We start from the raw sequence: 22543 nt of genomic DNA, 5'->3' as shown, positions 1-22543 counted from the left end.
GGGGCACAGGATGCGCGGCCGGGAGTGCGCATCCTGGGCACCCGCCCGCGCTCGGCCGCCGCACAGCTGCCGCAGATCCGCCGCGGCCGCCGCCTCCTCCGGGGCCTGGAAGCCGCAGGAGTCTCCCCGCCCCGGGCCCGCGGCCTCCCCCGGCGGGGGCCACGGGGCGGAGTCGCCCACCTGTCATCCGAGACGCCCCACGTGGGTCCGCCCGGCCGCGGGGGGGGGTGGGGTAGAAAAGGGAGGGAGAAAAGGCAGAGGCGGCGAGGGAGGAGAGGAGGCGAGGGGCCGAGGAGAGAGGGGAGCTCCCGAGAGCCGCGCCGAGAGCCGGGGAAAGAGCAGGAGGAGGAGGCAGGGGGACCTGCGGCATCCAGGTAGAGCAGACAGGTAAGGGGCGGGCGGGGGGTGCAGGTGGACGGAAGGACGGGAGCGCCGGGCTGGAGAGCTGCGGAAAGGATGAGAGGCGGGCGAGACGGCAGGGCTGCCAGTGAGGGACCAGGTGAGGCGGAAAGGAGAGCAGGAGAACGATTCTAGGGCGCGGAGGGGCGAGGGTCCTTCTAGGAGAGGCGGGAGGGGAAGCCGGGCCGCAGCGCCTTTAAGGTTGCCAAGGCGACGGCTCTGGCCAGAGCGAGGCGCATTGACGTCAGCAGCCGCGCGCTGATTGGCCGCGGCCGGGTCGTTTCCGGTGGAGCCGCCGCGGAGCCGCTATCGCGGAGTAGAGCCGGGCCAGGAGGGGAGCGCCGGGAGAGCTCAGCTAGCCGCAGCCTCGCACCCGCCGCCCCGCGTCCGCCGCCGCCCGTCCCCAGGTGAGTGGGGTCGGCTGGGAGCCCCGGCGCGCCCCGCCTCGCCGCCCCGCCGCCCGTGTGGGGGCGCTGGACCGATCCAAGATGGCGTCACGGGGAGCGACCTGCAGGGGGACGGCCGCACCCCCTGCCCCTCCCGGGCCTCGGCGGACGCCTCCCCGCGGGCCTCGCGCCGCGAGCCGCGCCCCCGGCCCCGGCCCCGGCCCCGGCCCCGAGCTGCTCCGGCGCGGGGCTCAGCGGCCGCCGCGGCCCCCGGCCCCCCGCCCTCCGCGGCCGTCGCGCCCCCGCCGCCTCCGCCTCCGCCGCCGCCGCCGCCTCCGCACCCGCGCGCCGCGGCCGCCTCGCTCGCCCTCCCCCGTTTCCTGAAGGACAGCGGCTCGATTTTACTGGAATCCGCCAGTCGTTTGCCCCTGCGTTTCGGGCTGATCTGGAGACTCGGCAGTCGGCGTTTTCCCCTTTCTAGTGTCTCCTTGTCATCTCCAGCGGGGGCTTCCTCTCCTCCCTGGGAGCCCACCCCGCCCCCACCCCGCCCCCACCCCCACCCCCACCCCCACCCCCACCCCCACCCCCACTCCCAGCGGGATTCTGGCCCGGCTTCTAAATTCCGTTTTTGTCCCCCTTTTCACCTAGCCTTTCCCGATCCCCTCCCCGCCCCCCTGGTTCCCCGGTTCCCCTGCAATTCACCACCCTTGTGGCCTCCCGACCAGAGGAGGATGAAGGAAGGACAGGCCTCCCTTCTTCATTTTGTAGCCGTCACGGCGGCGCGAGCCAAGTGAAGGGCACGCTCCTGCCCTTCCTCTCGACAGAAAGGGAGTACGTGGTCCCCGTTAGCCCCCGCAGCGCGGCGCGGCGCAGCGCAGGTGTGACGCCCGGCGACTCCCCGGCGGAGAGGACCCAGAGGAGGTGTTCCCCGCGGGTCTCGGGGGCTGCGGTCTGAATCAGCAGGTTTCCCGGCAGCGCGTTCTGTTACCTCCCCGCGAGCGAGCCTCGCGAAACGGAATTTCGTTATGGCAGTTGAGTTTCCAAAAAAGAAAGAATCTTGAGTGTTTTCTGATGGGTCGCTAGGAGTGCAGTGAAAAGTTTCAAAGTAGGTGAATAATTTTTGGGCTGGGGGGGGGGGGGCGGGAGGGGGGCGGGGAGGGAGAAGCCAAACTGTCGGGCTCTCTAGTTTTAAGGACAGGTAGGGAGTTAACCGTGGTCTACCCCATTAAAGGCATGAAGACTTAGGTTTGGGTTTGAGGGGGTTCAGTGATGACGTTAGTCTTGGAGGGTCCTTGTTAGTGTGCTGCTTCAACAGCACTGGTGTGTGCTTTCTGATAGTGTTTGAGACAGGAAGCCCGTTTCACTTCTTAGACCCGGTTCTTTCATTTCTACCAGCCAAAGATCTGATCTTTGATTTCTTTGACCAGTGGAGTACATGTATTGATGATATTCGTGAAATATCACCGAGTATTTTGAAGCATAAAGGATCTGATTTTATCATTGTTCTTGGTGGCCTTTCGTATTATTTTACATGCAGAAAATTCTGCCGAAGTGGATTATCAGTTCATGGGATTGTCTGACCTGCCAAAGTGCCTGGTATAAATCCAAAGCAAACTACCCCTCCCCCCATTTTTTGAATGTATATTTCTGAAGTAGCAGTAGCAAGATTCTTTTTTTTTTTTTTTTTTTTTTTCCTGTGGCTTTTAATTTATGTGCTTGTCAGGGAGCGACAAACTTTCTCATGGTCTGTTAGTCTGCTTGATGTTGACCTTTGTCATGAAAGTTGTCAAAACAAAATGACTAACAGTGTAGCATTTGGCTCTTGATTTTGGTATTTCTTTTTTCTTCCAAACTTACAGTTTCATCTCTGATTTTGTGTGCATTTTATTTGGGAAAAAAAAAACTGATTTGTATTGAATCCAGTTGGGGAGAGAGAGGGCCTCACTTTTATTTTCTTATCTTAATTGCTTAATAATTAGAAGTCAGGAGGAAAATAATTTATGACTGTTGTTAAATTATTAAGCTTTTAATTCCTAGGTAAAGTCAGCTGCTCACTCTAATATTTCTACTTATTTTACTTTATATCAAGGTAGTTGGAATCCTCTCAGGTTCATTTAATGCAGTTTTATCTCTTGAATCTTCATGTAAGTTTAAAATTTAACCTGTTCTAGCATTTTTTTCCTGTCCGGCCAAAGAGAGTGTTTGACATTTACTTGTCCAAATCTTTTTTGATTTAATTGGTAAGGTGGTTTTTTTTGTTTTTTTCCCTGCAGAATTTTTTTCTCTGACTGGCGTGTTATGTTAGTGTGTGCTGTTATTTAGGGCTGAAATTTTATAGAAGAGTCTGGAATAAAAGGCTTCTTATAAAACTCATCTGGGGTTCCTTTTGTGTTTTTAGAATTTTGGATTATGCTGGTAGTTGGCTAATGAGATACTTTGCTCTGGTGGTTTGCTAGTGACATTAGGACACTCCCCTAGGGTAGGAGTTCTATGCACGGGGAATGTCAGATGTTCTTCATTGCGCTTACTTGCTTTCACTTAGAGCCAACTTGTGTGCCCTCGTAATTCTCTGTCCTGTTTACCATTTACACACTCCCCACGTCATCATGAGTTCTTTTGCAGGGGGAGAACTGAATGAAATTCCCTGAGGGGCCTGACTCCTCAGCAGCCCGCCTCTGCAGGGGATAGTGGCTCATACTTCCTCCCAGGAGCTCAGGTTCTTGCCTTTTACCTTTGCTGCCTGCAGAATGAGATCCTGCAGCAGGAACGAAATGAAACACTAATTTGGGAGAATGCTGTTTTCCTACATATTTTATTCCTGAGCTCCCACCTCCCCATTAAAAAAAAAAAAAATTACTTAGGGAAAAAAAAAAGTTCTTGTGAAGCAGTCGCCTGATGAATTTATGAAGCCAAAGGCCAAATTGGCATTTGCTCCTTAGAAATAGTTTATACAAGCATATGTGTGTTTTTTTTCCTTGTAGAGAACCATGGCGTCTGGCAGCACTGCCACCAGTGAGGAGGAGCGCAGCCTCCGGGAATGTGAGCTCTATGTCCAGAAGCACAACATTCAGGCACTGCTGAAGGATTCTATTGTGCAGTTGTGCACTGCTCGACCTGAGAGACCCATGGCATTCCTCAGGGAATACTTTGAGAGGCTGGAGAAGGTAAAAATAAGTGTGGGGAGAAGATGACCCTGACAGTTGTTAAGTGTAACTCTGTAGAATGTCGCTAATTTGTACCATTTGGAAGAAAAGGACTTCTGACCGAATAAGAAATCTAAAACAGAATTTCAAAAAAGAAATGCAGTTAAGGCATTTGTAGTAATTTTTAACTTTGTGATTGGTAGAATTGATCATAAAACAAACCTGTATGCCAAGTTTAGTTGGGTAACAGAGGGCTTGTACGCATAGTTCTTTGTAACTGTTTGAATCGGTAAAAATGATCAAGTAAAATAAACAATTAGATCCAGTAGATCAGAAGTAGCAGTTGTATGACAAGAGAAATTCTGCAGCACTTGAAAGCAGTTAATGGCTTTTGTCTTCAACCAAGCAAATGCACTTAATAAACCTTATCTCACCTTTTAAAACCAATGTAATGAAGCATTTGAGTTTAGCTTTTGACTGACGTACCAGAAGTTCTGAATTAGAGAAGTCTGTAGTAGTGCAGATACTAATATAGCTCAGATGACTCGACTATAAAACAGAGCTATTAAGATCAGCGGTTATCAGAATTTTACTTTATTTACAGTTTTGTTCAGGACGTGTTTCCTCTTGAAAAAAAATTAATTAGGTTTTTATTCTTTGTTGTTTGTCTTCCTCGTGTGTATGTCACTGTGACCTGAGCACATAGTGTATGCTCTATGGTGTATGCTCTTTTAAGCAAAATGGTAATCAAGGGCAGTGCTTTAATTTTACTTCCCTCAAGAAATGATGAATGAGAACGCCTGGAAGGTTAAATGTTTTGAGTAGTTTGATTTGTTTCTGTAAATCAGCGTGAGGAGTTTACAGGTTTTCTTATGCATATTGAAGTTTTGATGTTCTTAGTGATTATGAACCAATTGGGAGGCATCTCTCTGGGATATGATCATTAATTATCTAATTGTGTAATAGAAGTATTTGTGATACATCTCATTTGTTTGGAAAATCTTTTAGGTAGCATACTTTATCAGTACAAGAATTTGTTTATACTAGGATTTAAAAAATACTTAGGTAGCTCAGTAATCAGTTCCTACTGTTTTGTTAAAAAGATGTTTATTACAATTGGTGTTTACTGCCACAATTAAAATAATTAGCAACAACAAAAACAGTCCCCATGGATGTAGCCTTGCTGTCTTAGAATTGTGTTAGAGAGTCTGGTTTTCTCCTTTTAAAGCTATTTACAAATAAGTTTATGAAATACTGTAGAGCCAGGCTGCCATGGGCGTTCCCTGTTTTGGAAATAAAGTGCGTTCCTGGAGATCTGGTTCTGAAATGGGTCACTGTAAGTTGATCCCTCGTCACTTCGGACATCAATAGAAACCCATCAAGTGAGGGAATGAAGTTGGTGAGACATTAAGTGAGTGTCTTTTTATAGGGAGTGTTGAATGTGTGGTGCTAGTTTCAAAGCCTGGGTTTACCATAGCACTGTTAAAGCACTAAACAACAGGGAAAGCAAGAAATCGTTATTAAGGTGGGTTTTTTTTTTGTTTGTTTGTTTTGCAGATGGGATTTTTAGATTTTATGTGTTTCTTTTGGCTTCTTTACCTCTTAAAAGAAGTTGTAGCCTAACCCAATCTTTACTATATATCAAGGTTCTTGATTCACTTGGAACTTTCCTTTAGCCAGCATTGAAAGTAGGCATCTGGGCTTTGAAGCAACTAGATTTTCAACTTTTCAACAGATCACTGTTCTGTACATTAGGTATTAGGTTTGTGTGTCTGAAAATGTACAGTCACATTTTTGTCACCTCCTTTCTTATGTTAACTAGGGGTCATGTTTCTGGTACCCTTAGCTACTCAGTAAGAAATGTACCAAAAAACTCACAGTTGGTCCATTGAAAGCTTTTGCATTTTATTTAGGACTGTCTCCTGGAATTTAAGTCCTCATTTATGCATATATTTATTAGACCCTTGTGTGTCTGATAGATCAGAGGAATTTTAATAGCTGTGTCCATTGGGTGTCTCCAGTGTGCCAGATACTGTATGAAGCACTTTGCATAAATACGTTCTCATTATTTCAAATATGTCGGGTAGGTGATTATCACCGATTTAAGAGGTAGCAGGTAAACCTAAGAAATGGAGTTACGTGGCTGTGGTCATGCAGTGTCATAGCTAGTTTTTGTAGTGGCAGCATACAACCCCCCCAATTTCAGTGATTTACTCTATATATACAATCCCCCAATTTTAGTGGCTTACTACAAAAGCCTTATTTCTTTATCATGTACAGCTCTTCTGGGCTCAGCTCTTCTTGCCTTCGTGACTCCACAGGTCTTGTTCTGGGGCTGAGTGGAAGGAGCCGCCACTATATAGAATGTGCTGTTCTCGAGGCAGAGAAGGACCAGCAGCTCAAGGGGGACAGACCATAAAAGTGGACACAGGATGGCAGGTCCACTTATATTCCATGGCCAAGGCAAGTCATGGCCAGACTCCAAGTCCATTTGGTTGGAAGTTTATTTCACCTCCAGGGAAGAGTGGAAAGGCTAGGACAGGGAGGGAACAAGTAATTGTTGAGAACGGGTTAAGTCAGTGGCTGGGGCAGCTTAGAACTCCAGAACGTAAAGAGTGCCAGTAGCCAGTGGCAGGAGGAGTTTTTTGGGTTTTTTTGTGTGTTTTTTTGGCTTTTAATAAGTGGGACAACTTGAGGGAAGAGGCTGATGGCAGAATGACAACAGGCAAGAAAAAGGACATAAAAATGAATCCTAATCTATACTCTATGTGATGTCAGTGGCTCTGAGTTGTCAAGAGTAGGTTATGTGTGATTGCTGTTTAAAGAGAATCCATGAAACGAAGTTAAAAATCAAAATGCTTTCGGTACTTAAAAATTATCTTAAAAATTCATTTAGATACAGTTTCAAGTGAGATGTTATTTGTGTAATTTTTCATGAAATTTTTATGAAAGGTCAATGACAGATTTTTGGGGGTAGAATGTTTTTATTTATGGTCTTAAACTAAATTTGGGGAAACTTGAGTTTTACAGTTCTGTATTAGTATGAAATGGGAAAAGCTTACTGGTCATTGGAATTACTAGAATGAAAATGAAGTGAGTTTTCTGGAAAATATATTTTTAAAAAATTGGTTGCATATTTGCATATGTTTCAAAATTTTACAGGCACAAAAGGGTGTGACATAATAAAATACAATGAAATACAGTACATTTTATACAAACATGGGGGCAATATAGCATATAATATATAAAACATATTTTATATATGTAAGAATGTATGATAATAGTATATAAAGATATTTTAAAAAATCTCCTTCCCACGCTGTTGTCTTCCTTGAATGCAGTGAGTTTTCCATAGATAAGATATAGGTATTTACCTACAAATTCATTTATAAAAGAGCTTCTTATTTTCCAACAGGTGCATGGTATTCTACTGTATGGCTAGATACAATAGATAGTTTAATCATTCCGTCGAGGGCCATTTTATTTGTTTCCACTGTTTTATTACTGTTCTAAACAATAATTTTGTATATATTACAAGATTTTGTATGTTCTATCCCATATATACATATCTTAGAATAAATTCCCTGAAGTAGGATTATTGGATTATTTGGTTAAGAAGTAAATCCATTTGTAATTCAGTAGACAAATATATTAAAATTGTTTTTGTTATATGTTTTTCTTACTTGAAAGTTAGACAATCCAGAGAAATGAGAAAAATAAAGCCAAACTTTCCCTCTGGAAAAGGCTATCAAGCATGATTCTACTAATAGAAATGAATGCTGATGGTTATCATTCTAGACTTCGTTGCTGCATATATAAGTTCTTTTATTTGTCTTGATGCCAAAAGCAGGGCTAAATACGAGGCAGTAGAAAGAGCAGGTATCTCCTTAATTTCTTTTATTTTTTTATTTTTATTTTTTTTTAAATTTTTATTTATTTATGATAGTCAGAGAGAGAGAGGCGCAGAGACACAGGCAGAGGGAGAAGCAGGCTCCATGCACCGGGAGCCCGACGTGGGATTCAATCCCGGGTCTCCAGGATCGCGCCTTGGGCCAAAGGCAGGCGCCAAACCGCTGCGCCACCCAGGGATCCCCTTAATTTCTTTTATTATTGTTAATTTTTTGTTAAGATTATCTATTTGAGAAAGAGAGAGCACGCATGCACGCATGACAGTGCCAGAGAGCCAAGGGGAGGGGCAGAGGCAGAGGAAGAGGGAGAGGGGAAGCAAACTCCCTGCTGAGCAGGGAGCCGAGACTCAACCTCACAACCTTGAGACCTGAGCCAAAACCAGGAGTCTGACACTTAACTGAGCACCCAGGCACCTTTCTTTTAATTTAAAAGAAACTAAAAATTTCTTGTTTATCAAAAATTTTTCTGAAATTATCAGTAAATGCTAATAAGTTCATTTAGAATTTGAAAGACGGTTTAGAAAAATACTGGAAATGAGTCAGATGAATGAGAACATAGTAGAGAACACATTCTTATTTTATGTCAGGCTTAGTAACTCATTCTTTACTGCAGAGCTAATTCTTCTTAAGCCCTGGATCTGAAAAATAAGAGTGTTAAAGAGTTTGTCTCCATTTTTATATGAATTGATTTAATGAGTTTTTAAAAACCGGTAAACGTTCTTGGTTTTAATCTTGGTGTAAACCCTGATAATAAAGAAGGCTTCTAAGCTCTGTTGGTAAAAGTATTGTTAGATCTGATTTTATTTAAATTCTTGGTTACCATCACATCATTTTTTGTTATTTGTTTCTATCTGAGTCTCCAGCTCTAAGAATATGAATTCCACAGGCTTAGGACACTCCTATTGGTTTTGATACTGTCTTTTCCTAGCATGAACTTGACATGGCAGATCTAGAGAGAACACTTAATTAATTAATTAAATCAGTGACCAGATACCATTCTTGTATCACTTTGCTGTGCCTGAGTGGTTATTTCTAGGTAACATTCTTTTGATGTGTGTATCTATGTGTGTTGGAGGGGGTCTTCGTGCTTCATGCTATCTGTAGCAGTATACAAAAACTCTAATTCTCCAGGATTTTGTTTTGCAGTTTTATTAGTTGTGTGCATTACAAAGCATTGTTGTCAATATATTACGGTAATGAGTAATTTTTTATCTGCATCGTATGTCTCTTTGTATTAATGGCTTTTGTTTATTACGAAGTATAGTATCTATAATCAGTTGAGGAAACAGAGTGCTTTCAGAGTATTTCTTTTCAGACTTGACTCTACTTTTTTGCATTTGGAATTGGCCTTTCCCCCCTTCACATTGGTAATAGAGGAAGAGATTTGAAGTGGAGATTGGTTCTCACTGGGATAGGAGAATACCAAATCTACCTCTGAAGGATCTCATTTTATAAACTGGTAATTTTTTTCAGGAGGAGGCAAAACAGATTCAGAATCTGCAGAAAGCAAGCTCCCGTGCAGATTCGAGGGAGGATGAAATCTCTCCTCCTCCACCCAACCCAGTGGTTAAGGGCCGGAGGCGACGAGGTGCTATCAGTGCCGAAGTCTACACGGAGGAGGATGCTGCATCATATGTTAGAAAGGTAATCTTGCTACCTGCGCGCTGTGGAGATGTTTTCAGGACCCACGTGGTGCTCAGCTAGCCTCCATTGATGAACGCATGCACTGTTTGAGTAAAACACAGGACGGACTGTACTTCATCCTGTATAGTTCTTGATACAGCTGGGCTGGGGAACTGGTTTCTGTAATAACGTGCCATCAGAGGAAATAACAGTGAATAATTGTATTTGGGGGGACTTCTTTTCCATGTTGTTTTGCAGTAGAAGAGGCATGAGTACTCTTTTTTTTTTCTTTGAATCATGGTTGGTTTTTTGATATCCTATAATTTGTGTTGTGACTTTTAACCTCTGGTCCTATAAGCTTCGTTCATCCTTTTGACTTCCTAAGAACCTCCCTGCCATTTTGAGTTAAACTTTTAGCCTGAACAGGGAAGAGAATTATCCTGGCAAGAGGCTTATGAATTTAATAGTACATGATCACAATTTAAAAAAAAAATGAAAAAAAAAATTACTTAATTCTCATAAAATGCTTACTTTTGCCTCAGAATAATGACCTTGGTCAAGGTGTTAATGGTTTAGTTCTTCAGTTGTTGACTAGAAACCAGATATCAGCATTTAAATACAGGCTTGGTTGTAGGCAAGGGGATTAATTAGTCAATATTTATTGAGTACTTTGTAGATCAAAGATATTATAAATATGTTGTGTTAAATACTTAAGGCAAAGCAGTCTAGTTTAAATTCTGTAATGTGTCTTGACATTTAATTGAAATGCATGTTGAAACATAATCTGTTTTTCATTTATGGGATTGTTATTGGACCTTCTTTTCTAGGTTATACCAAAGGATTATAAGACTATGGCTGCTTTGGCTAAAGCCATTGAAAAGAATGTGCTCTTTTCACATCTTGACGATAATGAGAGAAGGTAGGTACAATTTCTTTGTTATACTGTTATTTCAGTACAATTGTGATCTCAAACCAGTCTCATCATTGTAAGTTTTAAGACTAATAATTGTTCACCTGAGAACAGTCTGGGCTGAAAATCTGTCTAAGGTTAATGTTTGAATTCCATAGAAGATGCAGGTTAGATGTAACTTGAGGCCTTCCGTCTCTTGCAGTGATATTTTTGATGCCATGTTTCCAGTTTCCTTTATTGCTGGAGAGACGGTTATTCAGCAAGGTAAGGACTGCTGCTTCTGTGTCCTGTGGTACTGTGGGACTTAGGATTTTTTTTTTAAATTAACGTTTATTTTCTTCTTTCAGTCCACTATTTTCTATTATAATACTATTGGATTTTCCTCTTTTCTCTTCTTTCTTTTTTTGAGTACATTTGACACACAAAGTTAAATTAGTTTTCAGGTGTTCAACTTGGTAGTTTGACAAGTTTATACATTATGCTGTATTCACCACAGTTGTAGTACCATCTTTCCCTTTATTGCTATTACAATATTGTTGATTGTTTCCCTTATACTGAGCCTTTTATTTCTTTATTCATTCCATAACTGGAAGCCTGTACCTCCCACTCCCCTTCACCCATTTTGCCCAATTTCCCACTCTTCTCTTCTGGCAACCGTTAGTTTTTTCTCAGTATTTATAGGCCTGATTGTGCTTTTCAGTTGTTTATTCATTTGTGTGTGTGTGTGTGTGTGTGTGTGTGTTTGCTTTCTTTTTTTTAGATTCCACTTATGAGAAGAATCATATGGTATTTATCTTTCTCAGTCTGACTTATTTCACTTAGCATAATACCCTTTGAGGCCGTCCATGTTATTTCACATGGCACCATTTTATCCTTTTTTATGGCTGTGTAATATTCTACTATTGTGTATATACACCAAGTTTTCCTCGTCCATTCATCTGTTGATGGGCACTTTGGTTACTTCCATATCTTGGCTATTGTAAACAATACTACAGCAGACATAGGCGTGCATATATGTTTTCAAATTAGTGTTTTCATTTTTTTTTTTTCTGGTTAATACCCACTAGTGGAATTATTGGATCATATAAATATTTCTATTTTTAATTTTTTGAGAAACTTTCATACTACTTTCCAAACAGTGACTATACCAATTTATATTCCCATCAACAGTGCACAAGGGTTCCTTTCTCTCTGTGTCCTCCCCAGCACTTATTTTGTCATTTTGATTTTAGCTATTATAATTTGTGTTAGGTGATAAATCATTGTGGATTTGATATGCATTTCCCTGATGATTAGTGATTTTGAACATCTTTTCATGTGCCTGTTGGTCATGTATATGTCTTTGGAAAAATGTCTATTGAGATCTCGTGCCCCATTTTTTAATCAGATTGTGTTTTTTTGGTGTTGTATAAGTTCTTAATATATTTTAGATACTGACCCCTTATTGGATATATAATTTGCACACATCTTCTCCTATTCAGTAGTTTGTTTTTTTGTTTTGTTTTGTTGATGGCTTCCTTTGCTGTGCCAAAGCTTTTTATTTTGATGTGGTCCTTTGCTTTAGGAGACATATCTAGAAAAATGTTGCTATGGCCAATGTCAGAGAAATTATTGCCTGTATTATGTTCTCTTACAGGATTTTTATTGTTTCAGGTCTCACATTGACCTCTTCAATCCATTTTGTGTTTATTTCTGTGTATAGTGTAAGAAGGTGGTCCATTTTCATTCTTTTTCATGTGGCTGTCCAGGTTTCCCAGCATCATTTGTTGAAGAACCTATCTTTTCCCCAGTATATATTCATCTGTTCTTTGTCATAGATTGACCATATACTTGTGGATTTATTTCTGGGCTCTATATTTTGTTTCATAGATAGATGTATCCCTTTTGTGTCTGTACCAATCTGTTTGGATTACTACAGTTTTGTAGTATATCTTGAAATCTATCTGGTATTGTGATACCTCCAGCTTTGTTGTTCTTTGTCAGAATTGCTTTGGTTATTTGGGATCCTCTGTGGTTCCATACAAATTTTAGTATTATTTGTTCTAGTTTTGTGAAAAATGCTATTTGTATTTTGACAGGCATTGTATTGAGGCTGTAGATTGCTTTGCGTAGTATGGACATTTTAACATTAACTTTTTTGGTCTATGAACATGAAATATTTCAGTTGTTTTTGTCCTCTTTAATTTCTTTCGTTAGTGTTTTATAGTTTTTGGAGTACAGATTTTTCACCTCCTTGGTTTATTCCTTCATATTTTTTGGTGCATTTGTAAATGGTGTTGTTTTTTTAGATTTCTCTTCCTGCTACTTTGTTATTAGTGTATAGAAATGCTATAGATTTCTGGCTATTAATTTTGTATCCTGCCACTGTAGTGAATTCATTTGTTATTTCTAGTAGTTTATTGTTGGAGTCTTTAGGATTTTTTAGGTGTAATATTATGTCATTTGCAAATAGTGACAGTTTAAACTTCTTTACCAATATGGATGCCTCATTTCTTTTTCTTATCTGATTGCTTTGGCCGAGGACTTCTGGTACTGTGTTAAATAAAAATGGCGGGAGAGTGGACATCCTTGTCTTATTCCTCACTTTAGAGGGAAAGCTCTCAGGTTTTCACCATTGGGTATGATGTTAGGTGTGGGTTTTCATATGTGGCCTTTATTATATTGAGGTATGTTCCCTGTAAAATTAATACCTATTCTCCTCAAACTGTTCAAAAAAATAGAAGATGAAGAAAAGCTTCTAAATTCATGCTATAAGGCCAGCATTACCCTTATATCAAAAGACAAAGACACCATAAAAAAAGAACTGCAGGCCAGAATCACTGAGAACATAGATCCAGAAATCTTCAACAAAATATTAGCATTCAGCAGTACATTAAAAAGATCATTCACCACAATCAGGTAGGCTTTATTTTGGGGATGCGGGGATGGTCCAGTACTCACAAATCAACACCATACACCACATCAACAAAACGAAGGACAGGGATCCCTGGGTGGCTCAGCAGTTTAGTGCCTGCCTTTGGCCCAGGGCATGATCCTGGAGTCCCGGGATTGAGTCCCACATCGGGCTCCCTGCATGGAGCCTGCTTCTCCCTCTGCCTGTGTCTCTGCCTCTCTCTCTCTCTCTCTTTCTGTGTCTCATGAATAAATAAATTCTTAAAAAAAAAAAAAAAAAGATAATAATCATGATCATCTTAATTGACCCTATTTCTTTAAGTTAAAATCCTTGAGCTAAAAGGCACACTTTTCCTAAAGGGCTACTATTTCTCTAGTAACTGATACAGTTTTGTTTATAGTAACTTTTAAAGGATATTCTTACATTTTAATTTTGAATGTTGTGTGGGAGTTCAGAACCATATATACTTCCTGTATCTTTTATGTTGATTATTAATCACTTATATAGTAGGAAGTAGCAAAGCACTTGCATTTTTAATCATACAGCCCATGTATTTATAAGGGTTCGTGTCTTCTACTGTTTCTTCTTTTTTTTAAGATTTTATTTATTTATTCACGAGAGAGGCAGAGACATGGGTAGAGGGAGAAGCAGGCTCCCTGCAGGGAACCTGATGTGGTTCTCCATCCCAGGACCAGGGGATCATATTCTGAGCCAAAGGCAGATGCTTAACCACTGAGCCACCCAGGCACCCACATTCTACTATTTCTTACCTTTTTGCCCTGTACACTGACATGGATCTAACCTTATGGGTATTCCCCCACTTTGTAAAATTCTTGATATTTTCGTAGGTTTCCATAATCCATGTATTTTCCAGCTTAGTGACAGTCTAATATTTCGTTACTTGCTCTTTGAATTGTTTCTTATTTTGTGGTTGTTACAGATGATGTAGGACTTAAAATCTTTATTCACATGTAGCTTTTTTTTTTAAGTTATTTTTCAGAGCTGTTCACTATGAGATGACTAAAAAAATTGATCAGTCTTATGACTTTAAAAATATATTGCTGGACTTTTTTTTTTCCTTGAAAGATTGTGTTAATTTATAACACACTTTTCTCTCAGTACCTCTATAAAATAAATGTATTATTTTACATTAATTTGGTAGTTCTGATGTGTGTGTGTTTTTTTTTTTTTATGTTGCCAATCTAACTCTATTATTCTCTTTTAGGTGATGAGGGAGATAACTTCTATGTGATTGATCAAGGAGAGATGGATGTAAGATTTAATAATAGCAAAAATAGATTGATAATCTTAGAAGTTAATATATTGATATTTATTACTATTAAGAATTTCTGAAGGGCTGTTATAACCCTTGCATGTCAAATTCCATCAACGTCTTTTGCTAAATATTTTAATGACAGAAACTTTTACTGAAGATAATTTCTTTAGCTAGACATTCAGTTTAATATTTTTTTTTTTTTTTTGAGAGAAAACATTGCATATCCATGAGAGTGGGGGAAGGAGGACCAGAGGTAGAGGGATAATCTTAAGTAGACTCTATGCCCGTGTGGAGTCTGATGCAGGGCTCTGTCTCACAACCCTGAGATCATGACCTGAGCCTAAATCAAGAGATGGACATATAACAGCCACCCAGTTGCTCCTCGGTTTAAATGTTTGCTGGAGTCACGGTTGAAGCATATGTGTGTGTGCTATGTGGTAAGACAGATGTAAGGGAGGGGCTCCATCCTACCTGGTCATTAGCACTGAGACTTGGTACAGCTCTCTTGATTCTGGAAGTCTTGTTTACAAGTGAAATGCAGATAATAACAGCATTGCTGTCAGAGGATTGTTAGTTCAATGCCTTCTGCAGGTGAGATTGCTTAACATAGTCACTCTGTAAATATATGTGGTTGGTAATGCTTAGTTTACCTTTTTGCCCTGATCATCTCTATGGGAACTTTTTCTTATTAGGTAGTTAAACCAGGGAAATCAGAGACACTGGGTTTATTTAACTCACTGTTAGACATTAACTGTTTTGCTCTGCTGTATAAAAACATAATATATTCTGTATTTTGAACAAAATTCAGGATTCTGACCCCTTAGAAATAAGTTTTACAGGTTTTTAATATGTAGAAAAAACTGATTGTCATTTGTGTTTTAGGTCTATGTCAACAACGAATGGGCAACCAGTGTTGGGGAAGGAGGGAGCTTTGGGGAACTTGCTTTGATCTACGGAACACCTAGAGCAGCCACAGTCAAAGCAAAGACAAACGTGAAATTGTGGGGTATCGACCGAGACAGCTATAGAAGAATCCTCATGGTGAGACGGCGAGGTTTTTAGAGTGTGATTTAGAATTCCATTCCGTGTACCTAACGTTTGAGTAATATCACCAGATCTTATAGAACAAACGTCTGGCCAAAAAAAGCATGGGGAAACATTGTGACATGTGTAATGGTCAGCTCATTGGAAGTCTGTCCCTTTGCCCATCTTCACTTTATCTTTGCTTTTGAGATAGCTTGACAGGTGCTACTTCCAAGTGCATAAAGTGACTTAAAGCCATTCAGAAGGTAATCGGCTTCCCTCAGCTGCAAGTGGGTTATCAGTAGTGCAAATGTCCCCTCTCACTGAATGAGTAAACAGTCATAAAACCCATCGGAACAATCTGCTGGTAATAGACTTTTTGAGAACTTTGTGACAGATTTATAAGGTAGCTTTAGATGTCTAAGTGCCAGCTAATGGCATTAGTCATCCTGAATGATTTCTGTAAATTTATGCAGTGCCTATCAATCAGTCTATTTGACAATGCGGTTGGACGTACTTCGAATATACTCTGTATTGGGCATGTGTATGTATAGATAAGTAATGTATGTGCATGTAAAGATATTACAGAGGACTATGTTTACCCTTCTCCTTCTCCCAGATATATTTAACAAACATTACAGATAAGACAGTTTGGTTAGGTTTGGGGCTATGGCACGGTTTTTGGTGGGAGGTATATAAGTGGTAGCAATTTTATTTCCCTCTGTGAAGGATTGGGGTTGTGGGGAAGAACCCTGGGCTGGAAATATATTCAGCTATAGTCACACATTTATGTTGGTTGGTTTTTTTGAGAACTGATTCTTTGGTATTTCACTAACTGGTGGTATTAATCACCTTCCTTGGCCATATGTTTGGTGTTACTCTTTTTTCTTTCCTTTAAGTGGGGAGGGAAGGAGAAGGGAGAGGCAGAGAATCCCAAGCAGGCTTCATGCCTAGCACATGGAGCCCAACCTGGGGCTCAATCTCACAACCCTGAGACCATGACCTGAACCAAAATCAAGTCAGACTCTTAACCAACTGAGCCACCTGGGTGCCCCCAGCCTGGTGTTACCTTTAAGAGCAAGTTACTAAGGTTTTTATTGAGTTCAACAGAGGATTTACTATTACCAACCTGAAGAAAAAAAATCCTGTATCAGGAAGTGGCAACAAGGTTTGACATTTTTGTTTACTTAACACTTAATGTTTATTGTTCCATAGCATTATGTGATAATTACACATTTTTGAGGTGACTTGTAATTTTTTTTCATTTATAGGGAAGCACTCTGAGAAAGCGGAAGATGTATGAGGAGTTTCTTAGTAAAGTATCTATTTTAGGTGAGTTTGGGAAGATTGCATGGAGAATCATTGAAGTGTTGGTAACAGTTAAGGAGAACCTGTTGTATTACATAAGAACTGCTCCGGTTATCAACTCACTTTTTCCCAATTAATTAATAGTAATGCAAAATATATAGGATACAAAATTGAAGTTAGAAGTAGTTTTACAGTGTATTTAACTTGCTAGTATGTGACATACCTATTAAAACTGGAAATGGTGGACCTGGGAAAAGCTTTCTGGAATTACGTGCTACTTATTCATCCCTCTGGGAGAGACAGGAAGGCTAAAAGTGTCCTTCTTTGATGACAAACATTGGTAGTCATTCCTCCTATGATATCTGTGTCTCTTGTCTGTCGATGAGTTTATTGGTTCAGGAAAGTGATTGTTGCTGAGAATGCCTTTTCTCTGATAGAAAGATTAGGTGTCATTTTCTGGCTTTCTCTGAAAAAGTGCTAGAAGTTTGGTGAAGTTTAGACTAAAGCAGATTAATAGGAGATAGTTGAATTTTGTTTCGTGGCCTTAGAAAGCTGTTGCAACCTGTTCTTTCCTGGGGGGTGGTGATTCTTAGGTAATCATCTGCTGCTATGGTTTTGTTCAACCCAATGCACCTTTTCCCTTTTTCTGAAAGGGTTACATTTACTTAGTGACTTGAGTTTTAGTTTGGCCTTTGGGAACTGAAATTATTGTCTAGTCCTCCTCGTTGGTTTCATAAATACATTCAACTTAGGATTTAAATAGAGAAGTTATTGCTGCGAACCTTTGGAATGGTATGGTTGGTGACACTATGACTTTTGGGTCTTGTATATCTTGTAGGTTTGATTTGCATTTAGGAGGACTTAATGATTACATTTTTTTATTCCTTTACCATTGAGTGCTGTTGATATAAATTAACCTGGCCACTGGACTCCTGAAGTAAGGATCTAAGGGTTACCTGTAAGTAATAGGATCTTGCTGAGACGTGAGGTAATTGAGGAGAGGTGCCATGTTTGACCCGCAACACTACTGGACTATTGGATGTGGGCACAGCTGTCTGATTCTCTTTGTAGTCTTGTTTTGGCATTTTTAGCAGTGACAACTAATGTAGAGAAATTCTTTTTGATTCTTGCATTTCAGAATCTCTGGACAAGTGGGAACGTCTCACGGTAGCTGATGCATTGGAACCCGTTCAGTTTGAAGACGGGCAGAAGATTGTGGTACAGGGAGAACCAGGGGATGAGTTCTTCATTATTTTAGAGGTAAAGGCGTTTGCGCTGGATCCTTAAAAAAAAAAAAAAAGCTTGTATAGCATAAGAGAGAATAAAGAAGCTAATTCTGGTTTATAGCTTCATTTTTTTTTTTTTTTAAGAATACCTGATGATTTTATTAAAAATTTGAAGTGGTGCTGTTTGGTTTTCTGCCCGGCCACCACACTTTAAGTAGGTTTGAGTCAGAAGGGCTTTCAGGAAGTCATAGCCTACTCTACTTATCACACAAGCCAAAGTAAACTCAACTGTTTAGCATGACCAGTACAGTTCTTTACCATCCTTGTTAAAATCATATATCTGGACTATTTGGCAAACAAGGATTGAAAGCAAGTATTTAAATTCTGACAGTTACTGTGTTTTATATCTTCACAATTCATGGAAGCGTATAGCAGATAGATGTTCTTGCCCGCCAGTAGAGCGAAAGGGCAGATTTTCTTTGAATGTGGCTCAGTGGATGCTAATTGGTTAAGGCAGGAGTCAAGGGACTCTGTGAAGGGCTAGTTGGTAAGTCATTGAGGTTTTTGTGAGCCATAGGGTTTCTGTTGCAAAGACTCAGCTCTTCATCATAGTACAAAAGTAGCCATAGATAGTGTGTACATGAATTGGTGTATTGTTCCTATAACATTTTATTTATAAAAATACGTAGTGATCTTGGGTCTGGCTCTCTGGCTGTAGTTTGCTAACCTGAGTCTGAACCTGTTAGGGTTCTTAGCGTGATGAGGAGAACCTCCCAGCAGCAGCTGCTGGATAGATGGGCTTAAAGCTCCTGGCGGGACTTGGTTATCTTTCACGTGGGCAGGAGGATTGAAATGCCTGCTGAGTCCTTTTTTTTTCCTTCTTTTTTTAACAAAGTAGTCAAAATTGCATAGGATATTTAAAATGTCACCCTGGATTTGAAAGTATTTGTTTTGCTGTTTTGGTGATTTTATTATAGGGTTCAGCTGCTGTGCTACAGCGTCGGTCAGAAAATGAAGAGTTTGTTGAAGTGGGAAGATTGGGGCCTTCTGATTATTTTGGTATGTGCATTTTCTTGAAATAAATATGTAGCCTAAGTCTCCTCTCAGTGAGATAGCATAGACTTAGTTTTGTCTTTCTTCCAAAGTTTATATTTTAATTGTTTTCCTTCCTGGCTCTCAGAGAGCCTATGAGATTTTGACCTTGACCCTGTTAATAATCAAGTGACTGTCTCCTATCTATCAATTGGTTGGTTGTTTTTTTAAAGTGCAGATGTCATGTGGCCTAAGTTATTGAGTTATTAGGACAAATAGGACAAATAAGTAATTGTTTTCTTAATGGTGTCAGAAGTGCGCCCCTGTGTGAGCGTTCCCCGCCCCCCCCCCACACACACACCCGATGCTCACCAGCCCTTCCTCTTGTCTTCTCGCCTCACCAGGTGAGATTGCGCTCCTGATGAATCGTCCTCGTGCTGCCACGGTGGTGGCTCGTGGCCCCTTGAAGTGTGTGAAGCTGGACCGACCCAGATTCGAACGCGTTCTTGGCCCGTGCTCAGATATCCTCAAACGAAACATCCAGCAGTACAACAGTTTTGTGTCGCTGTCTGTCTGAGATGGGCCTCCTGTGCCTCCCTTCCCACCCCCCCCACCCCCAAGTCCAGGCCTCCCTCCTGCAGACTGCTTTCTCTTCCTCTTCGCAGCGCCATGTGGCCGCTGGTACCGCAGCTTCTCGTCTGTTTATATTAAAAGTTGCTTTTATTGCACCGTTTTTAATTTGGAGCATTGACTGAATGCTCCTACACAGTTAAATAAATAGAAAGAGTTCTGTGGAGACTTTGCTGTTACTGCTTCTCTGTGTGCAGTGTTAGTGTTCAACCTAGGCAGCGCGGGCCCTGCTTCCTGGTGAGGGCGCATCCCTGCACCACGTGAATTACCGTAGAGTAATGGTGTAACAGTGCAAGATTTTTTTTTTTTAAGTGACCTAATTTTCCGGTTATCATAAGCATATTTTAGACTGTGGCCATATATGCTGTGTTTCTTTATAGAATAAATGATTTCTCATTAAGCTCTGAGGATGAGGAGAAACAGATCTAGAAAAATCTTAGTAGAGTAGAAAGACATCTGCCTGTATTTAAACTAGTTTAAGGGTGGAAAAATGCCCATTTTTGCTAATTATTGGATGGATATGATTTGTCGAATTCTTTTCTTCTTCTTCTTTTTTTGTTTTTTCCTCTTAACCAGAATTTTTGTCAAGCTCATCCGCCTGGTTTTTTTTGTATCTTGTTACTAGTGTTTCCTCCAATTCTGAAGCGTGTGGGTGTGGCTACCTGTGCCTGCCTTTGGAGCTTGAAACCAAATCATAGACTGCAGATAACCGAGTTAGGATTTAACCACATCTGCCTCAGCTCCAAAATTCTGATTAGACCTTTATTTTTCCAGCGAGTGCCAAATATTGATAACCAGATGCTGAATTGAGAATAAGAATTTGAGGTCTGCATTCTTGGTTGTTAACTTAGAGCTTTTGGCGAAATGTATATCCTTCATTTGACTCCAGGGTTCTCTCCTGTGTTCATTAAATGCTGGCTCCAGGAGATTGGGTTTCCTGGGAGTAGACAGGATAGATGTCCTAACAGAAGAACGGAGGTGATGTTGGTAAAGGAGAAATGCCAGGGGGACAAAGTTCAGTGTTGGGGACTCTGTCCCACTAAATTCACTGGGACATGAGATTTGGGAAGAAGTGTTTTACTTTGGTTTTACCTTTTTCCCTTCTTTTTACATCAACTAGAATTTGTGATAGGTTGGGGGTGGGGTAGGGTGTGTCCGTGTTGTTTCAGATTGGTCTTAAAGGCCATCCTGCTGAAAGTCCTGCTTTTCTATTGAGCATTTATTTCTCTGGCAAACTTTTTTGGTTTTTTAAAAATAAACTTGTGTTTCGAGTCTTAATTGTTTTTCCGTATTTTCCAGCCTTATCATCCTTATGTGTTACGTTATTCCATGTGCACCAATGATACCCAGCGGTTTATTTTTATTATTATTGATTTTTTTTAAACAAAATCTCACAGTTCTATAACGTTAGGCACTTTTATTTTCATTGTGATTTATATGTAATGTAGGATTCTATTTGGGAGTGACTGCAAGCATTTTTCCATCTGTGTGCAACTGGCCCTGATCATTAATCCCCTCTCCTACCCTTTCCCGGGTAATTTAAATTGGTCATGGTAGATTGTTTCATAGATTTAAACAGTCTTTAGGTTGTTACTAAGTTTGGAGTATAGATCTGGGAAAGAGGTATTTTACATTTTAGTGTGAGATAGCCACCTATTACAAATTTTTTTATTTTTTCAAAATCTGTATTAAATGAGGATTTTCTGATCTGTACTTTGTGTTTAGCTACCTTTTTCTATTTAAAAAATTAAAAATAAAAGTTATGTTCTTATTAGCTTAAAGCTTGATTTGACCTGTTTAAATGCCAAAACTGTACTTAAATGAATTATTTAGAATGCCATAAATTTGCACAGTTTTCATATATGTATATAATCATGTTCATGTACATTTAGATACATATAATGCTTTCAAATGAGTTTTGCTCTTAAATCATTTGGCTTGCTGTTTACTCCCTTTTGTAGTTTTTAATCTAAGGAATTTTAAGTCTAAATTTAAAAATAATCACATTTAAAGCTTTCTCTTGTGCAATCTGAGTATATGTGAGAAATCACAATTGGCATAATTTGTCTTAGTTGATATTCAGGGCTTTAGAAGGCATTATTTCTGGGAGTGGTAAGTGAATTTAAGTGATCTACTGCTCTAGAAAGTATAGATGGCCAAAGGACCATTTTGTATCGTTTCCTGGTTACTAGTCTGATTATACTGTGTGTGCTAATATACTCTATTCTTTTTGTTATAGATTGTCTTAACAGTAGGTTAAGTATAATAAAAAAAGATTAAATAATTTAAATTCTAAAATGGATCAGTTTTTCTTCCTCTTCTCCTTTCCTTCTTGTCTTCTTCCCCCTTTCCCCCAGAGATTTGTAATCTGGTGGGCAGGAATGAAAATCAAGAGGCAATTACAGGATTAGTATTTGAAAGAATAATGTTTGTTTTGTGTTTTCCAACCCATTCCAAAGAATGAATCTCAGATCCTTACTTAAAGCATGATTGAATTGAAGCAGATCTCTTTACTGTATAATAGAAGGAGAAGATGAAATCAAAAGCCAAAAAAGTTTCCTTTTTATTAGAGACAGACTGGTTCTCTGGTCTTGGAACTTTCCCAGACTTCTGGGAAAAGTCATTTCTGGATCAGCGTACTCTGGTTTAAATTTAATACATGCCTTTGGGTATTTGGGCATGCTTACTTGGGTATACTTTACATTCAGTAAGTCTTAGTTCTGATATTCTTCAGATTTCTGAGATGATTAAGTTATACTCATTAGTTTATTGGTACTAAATCCTTC

General features: G+C 40.3%; 1 protein-coding gene across 4 annotated transcripts; it reads left to right on the top strand.

The window, feature by feature from the left end:
* Positions 1-228: 228 nt before the first annotated feature.
* On the top strand, positions 229-22055 carry PRKAR1A (protein kinase cAMP-dependent type I regulatory subunit alpha). Of its 4 annotated transcripts, none has more exons than XM_072781034.1 (11): positions 229-387; positions 3767-3949; positions 9310-9480; positions 10287-10378; positions 10572-10633; positions 14488-14534; positions 15421-15579; positions 16833-16893; positions 18008-18129; positions 19073-19154; positions 19532-22055. In XM_072781034.1, the coding sequence occupies exons 2-11, from the start codon at positions 3773-3775 to the stop codon at positions 19702-19704; spliced, it is 1146 nt and encodes a 381-aa protein (XP_072637135.1). In that variant the 5' UTR covers positions 229-387; positions 3767-3772; the 3' UTR covers positions 19705-22055. The 4 variants fall into 4 exon arrangements, with proteins under 4 accessions (XP_072637135.1, XP_072637136.1, XP_072637133.1 ...); XM_072781035.1 differs by having other exon boundaries at positions 243-374; XM_072781032.1 differs by lacking the exon at positions 229-387 and adding an exon at positions 613-806.
* The last annotated feature ends 488 nt before the right edge of the window (positions 22056-22543 follow it).

This window comes from Canis lupus, chromosome 16 (genome assembly GCF_048164855.1).
Source record: "Canis lupus baileyi chromosome 16, mCanLup2.hap1, whole genome shotgun sequence".
Taxonomy (NCBI): domain Eukaryota; kingdom Metazoa; phylum Chordata; class Mammalia; order Carnivora; family Canidae; genus Canis; species Canis lupus.
The sequence above is the reverse complement of the archived record's forward strand: the minus strand, read 5'-3'. Positions and strand labels throughout refer to the sequence as shown.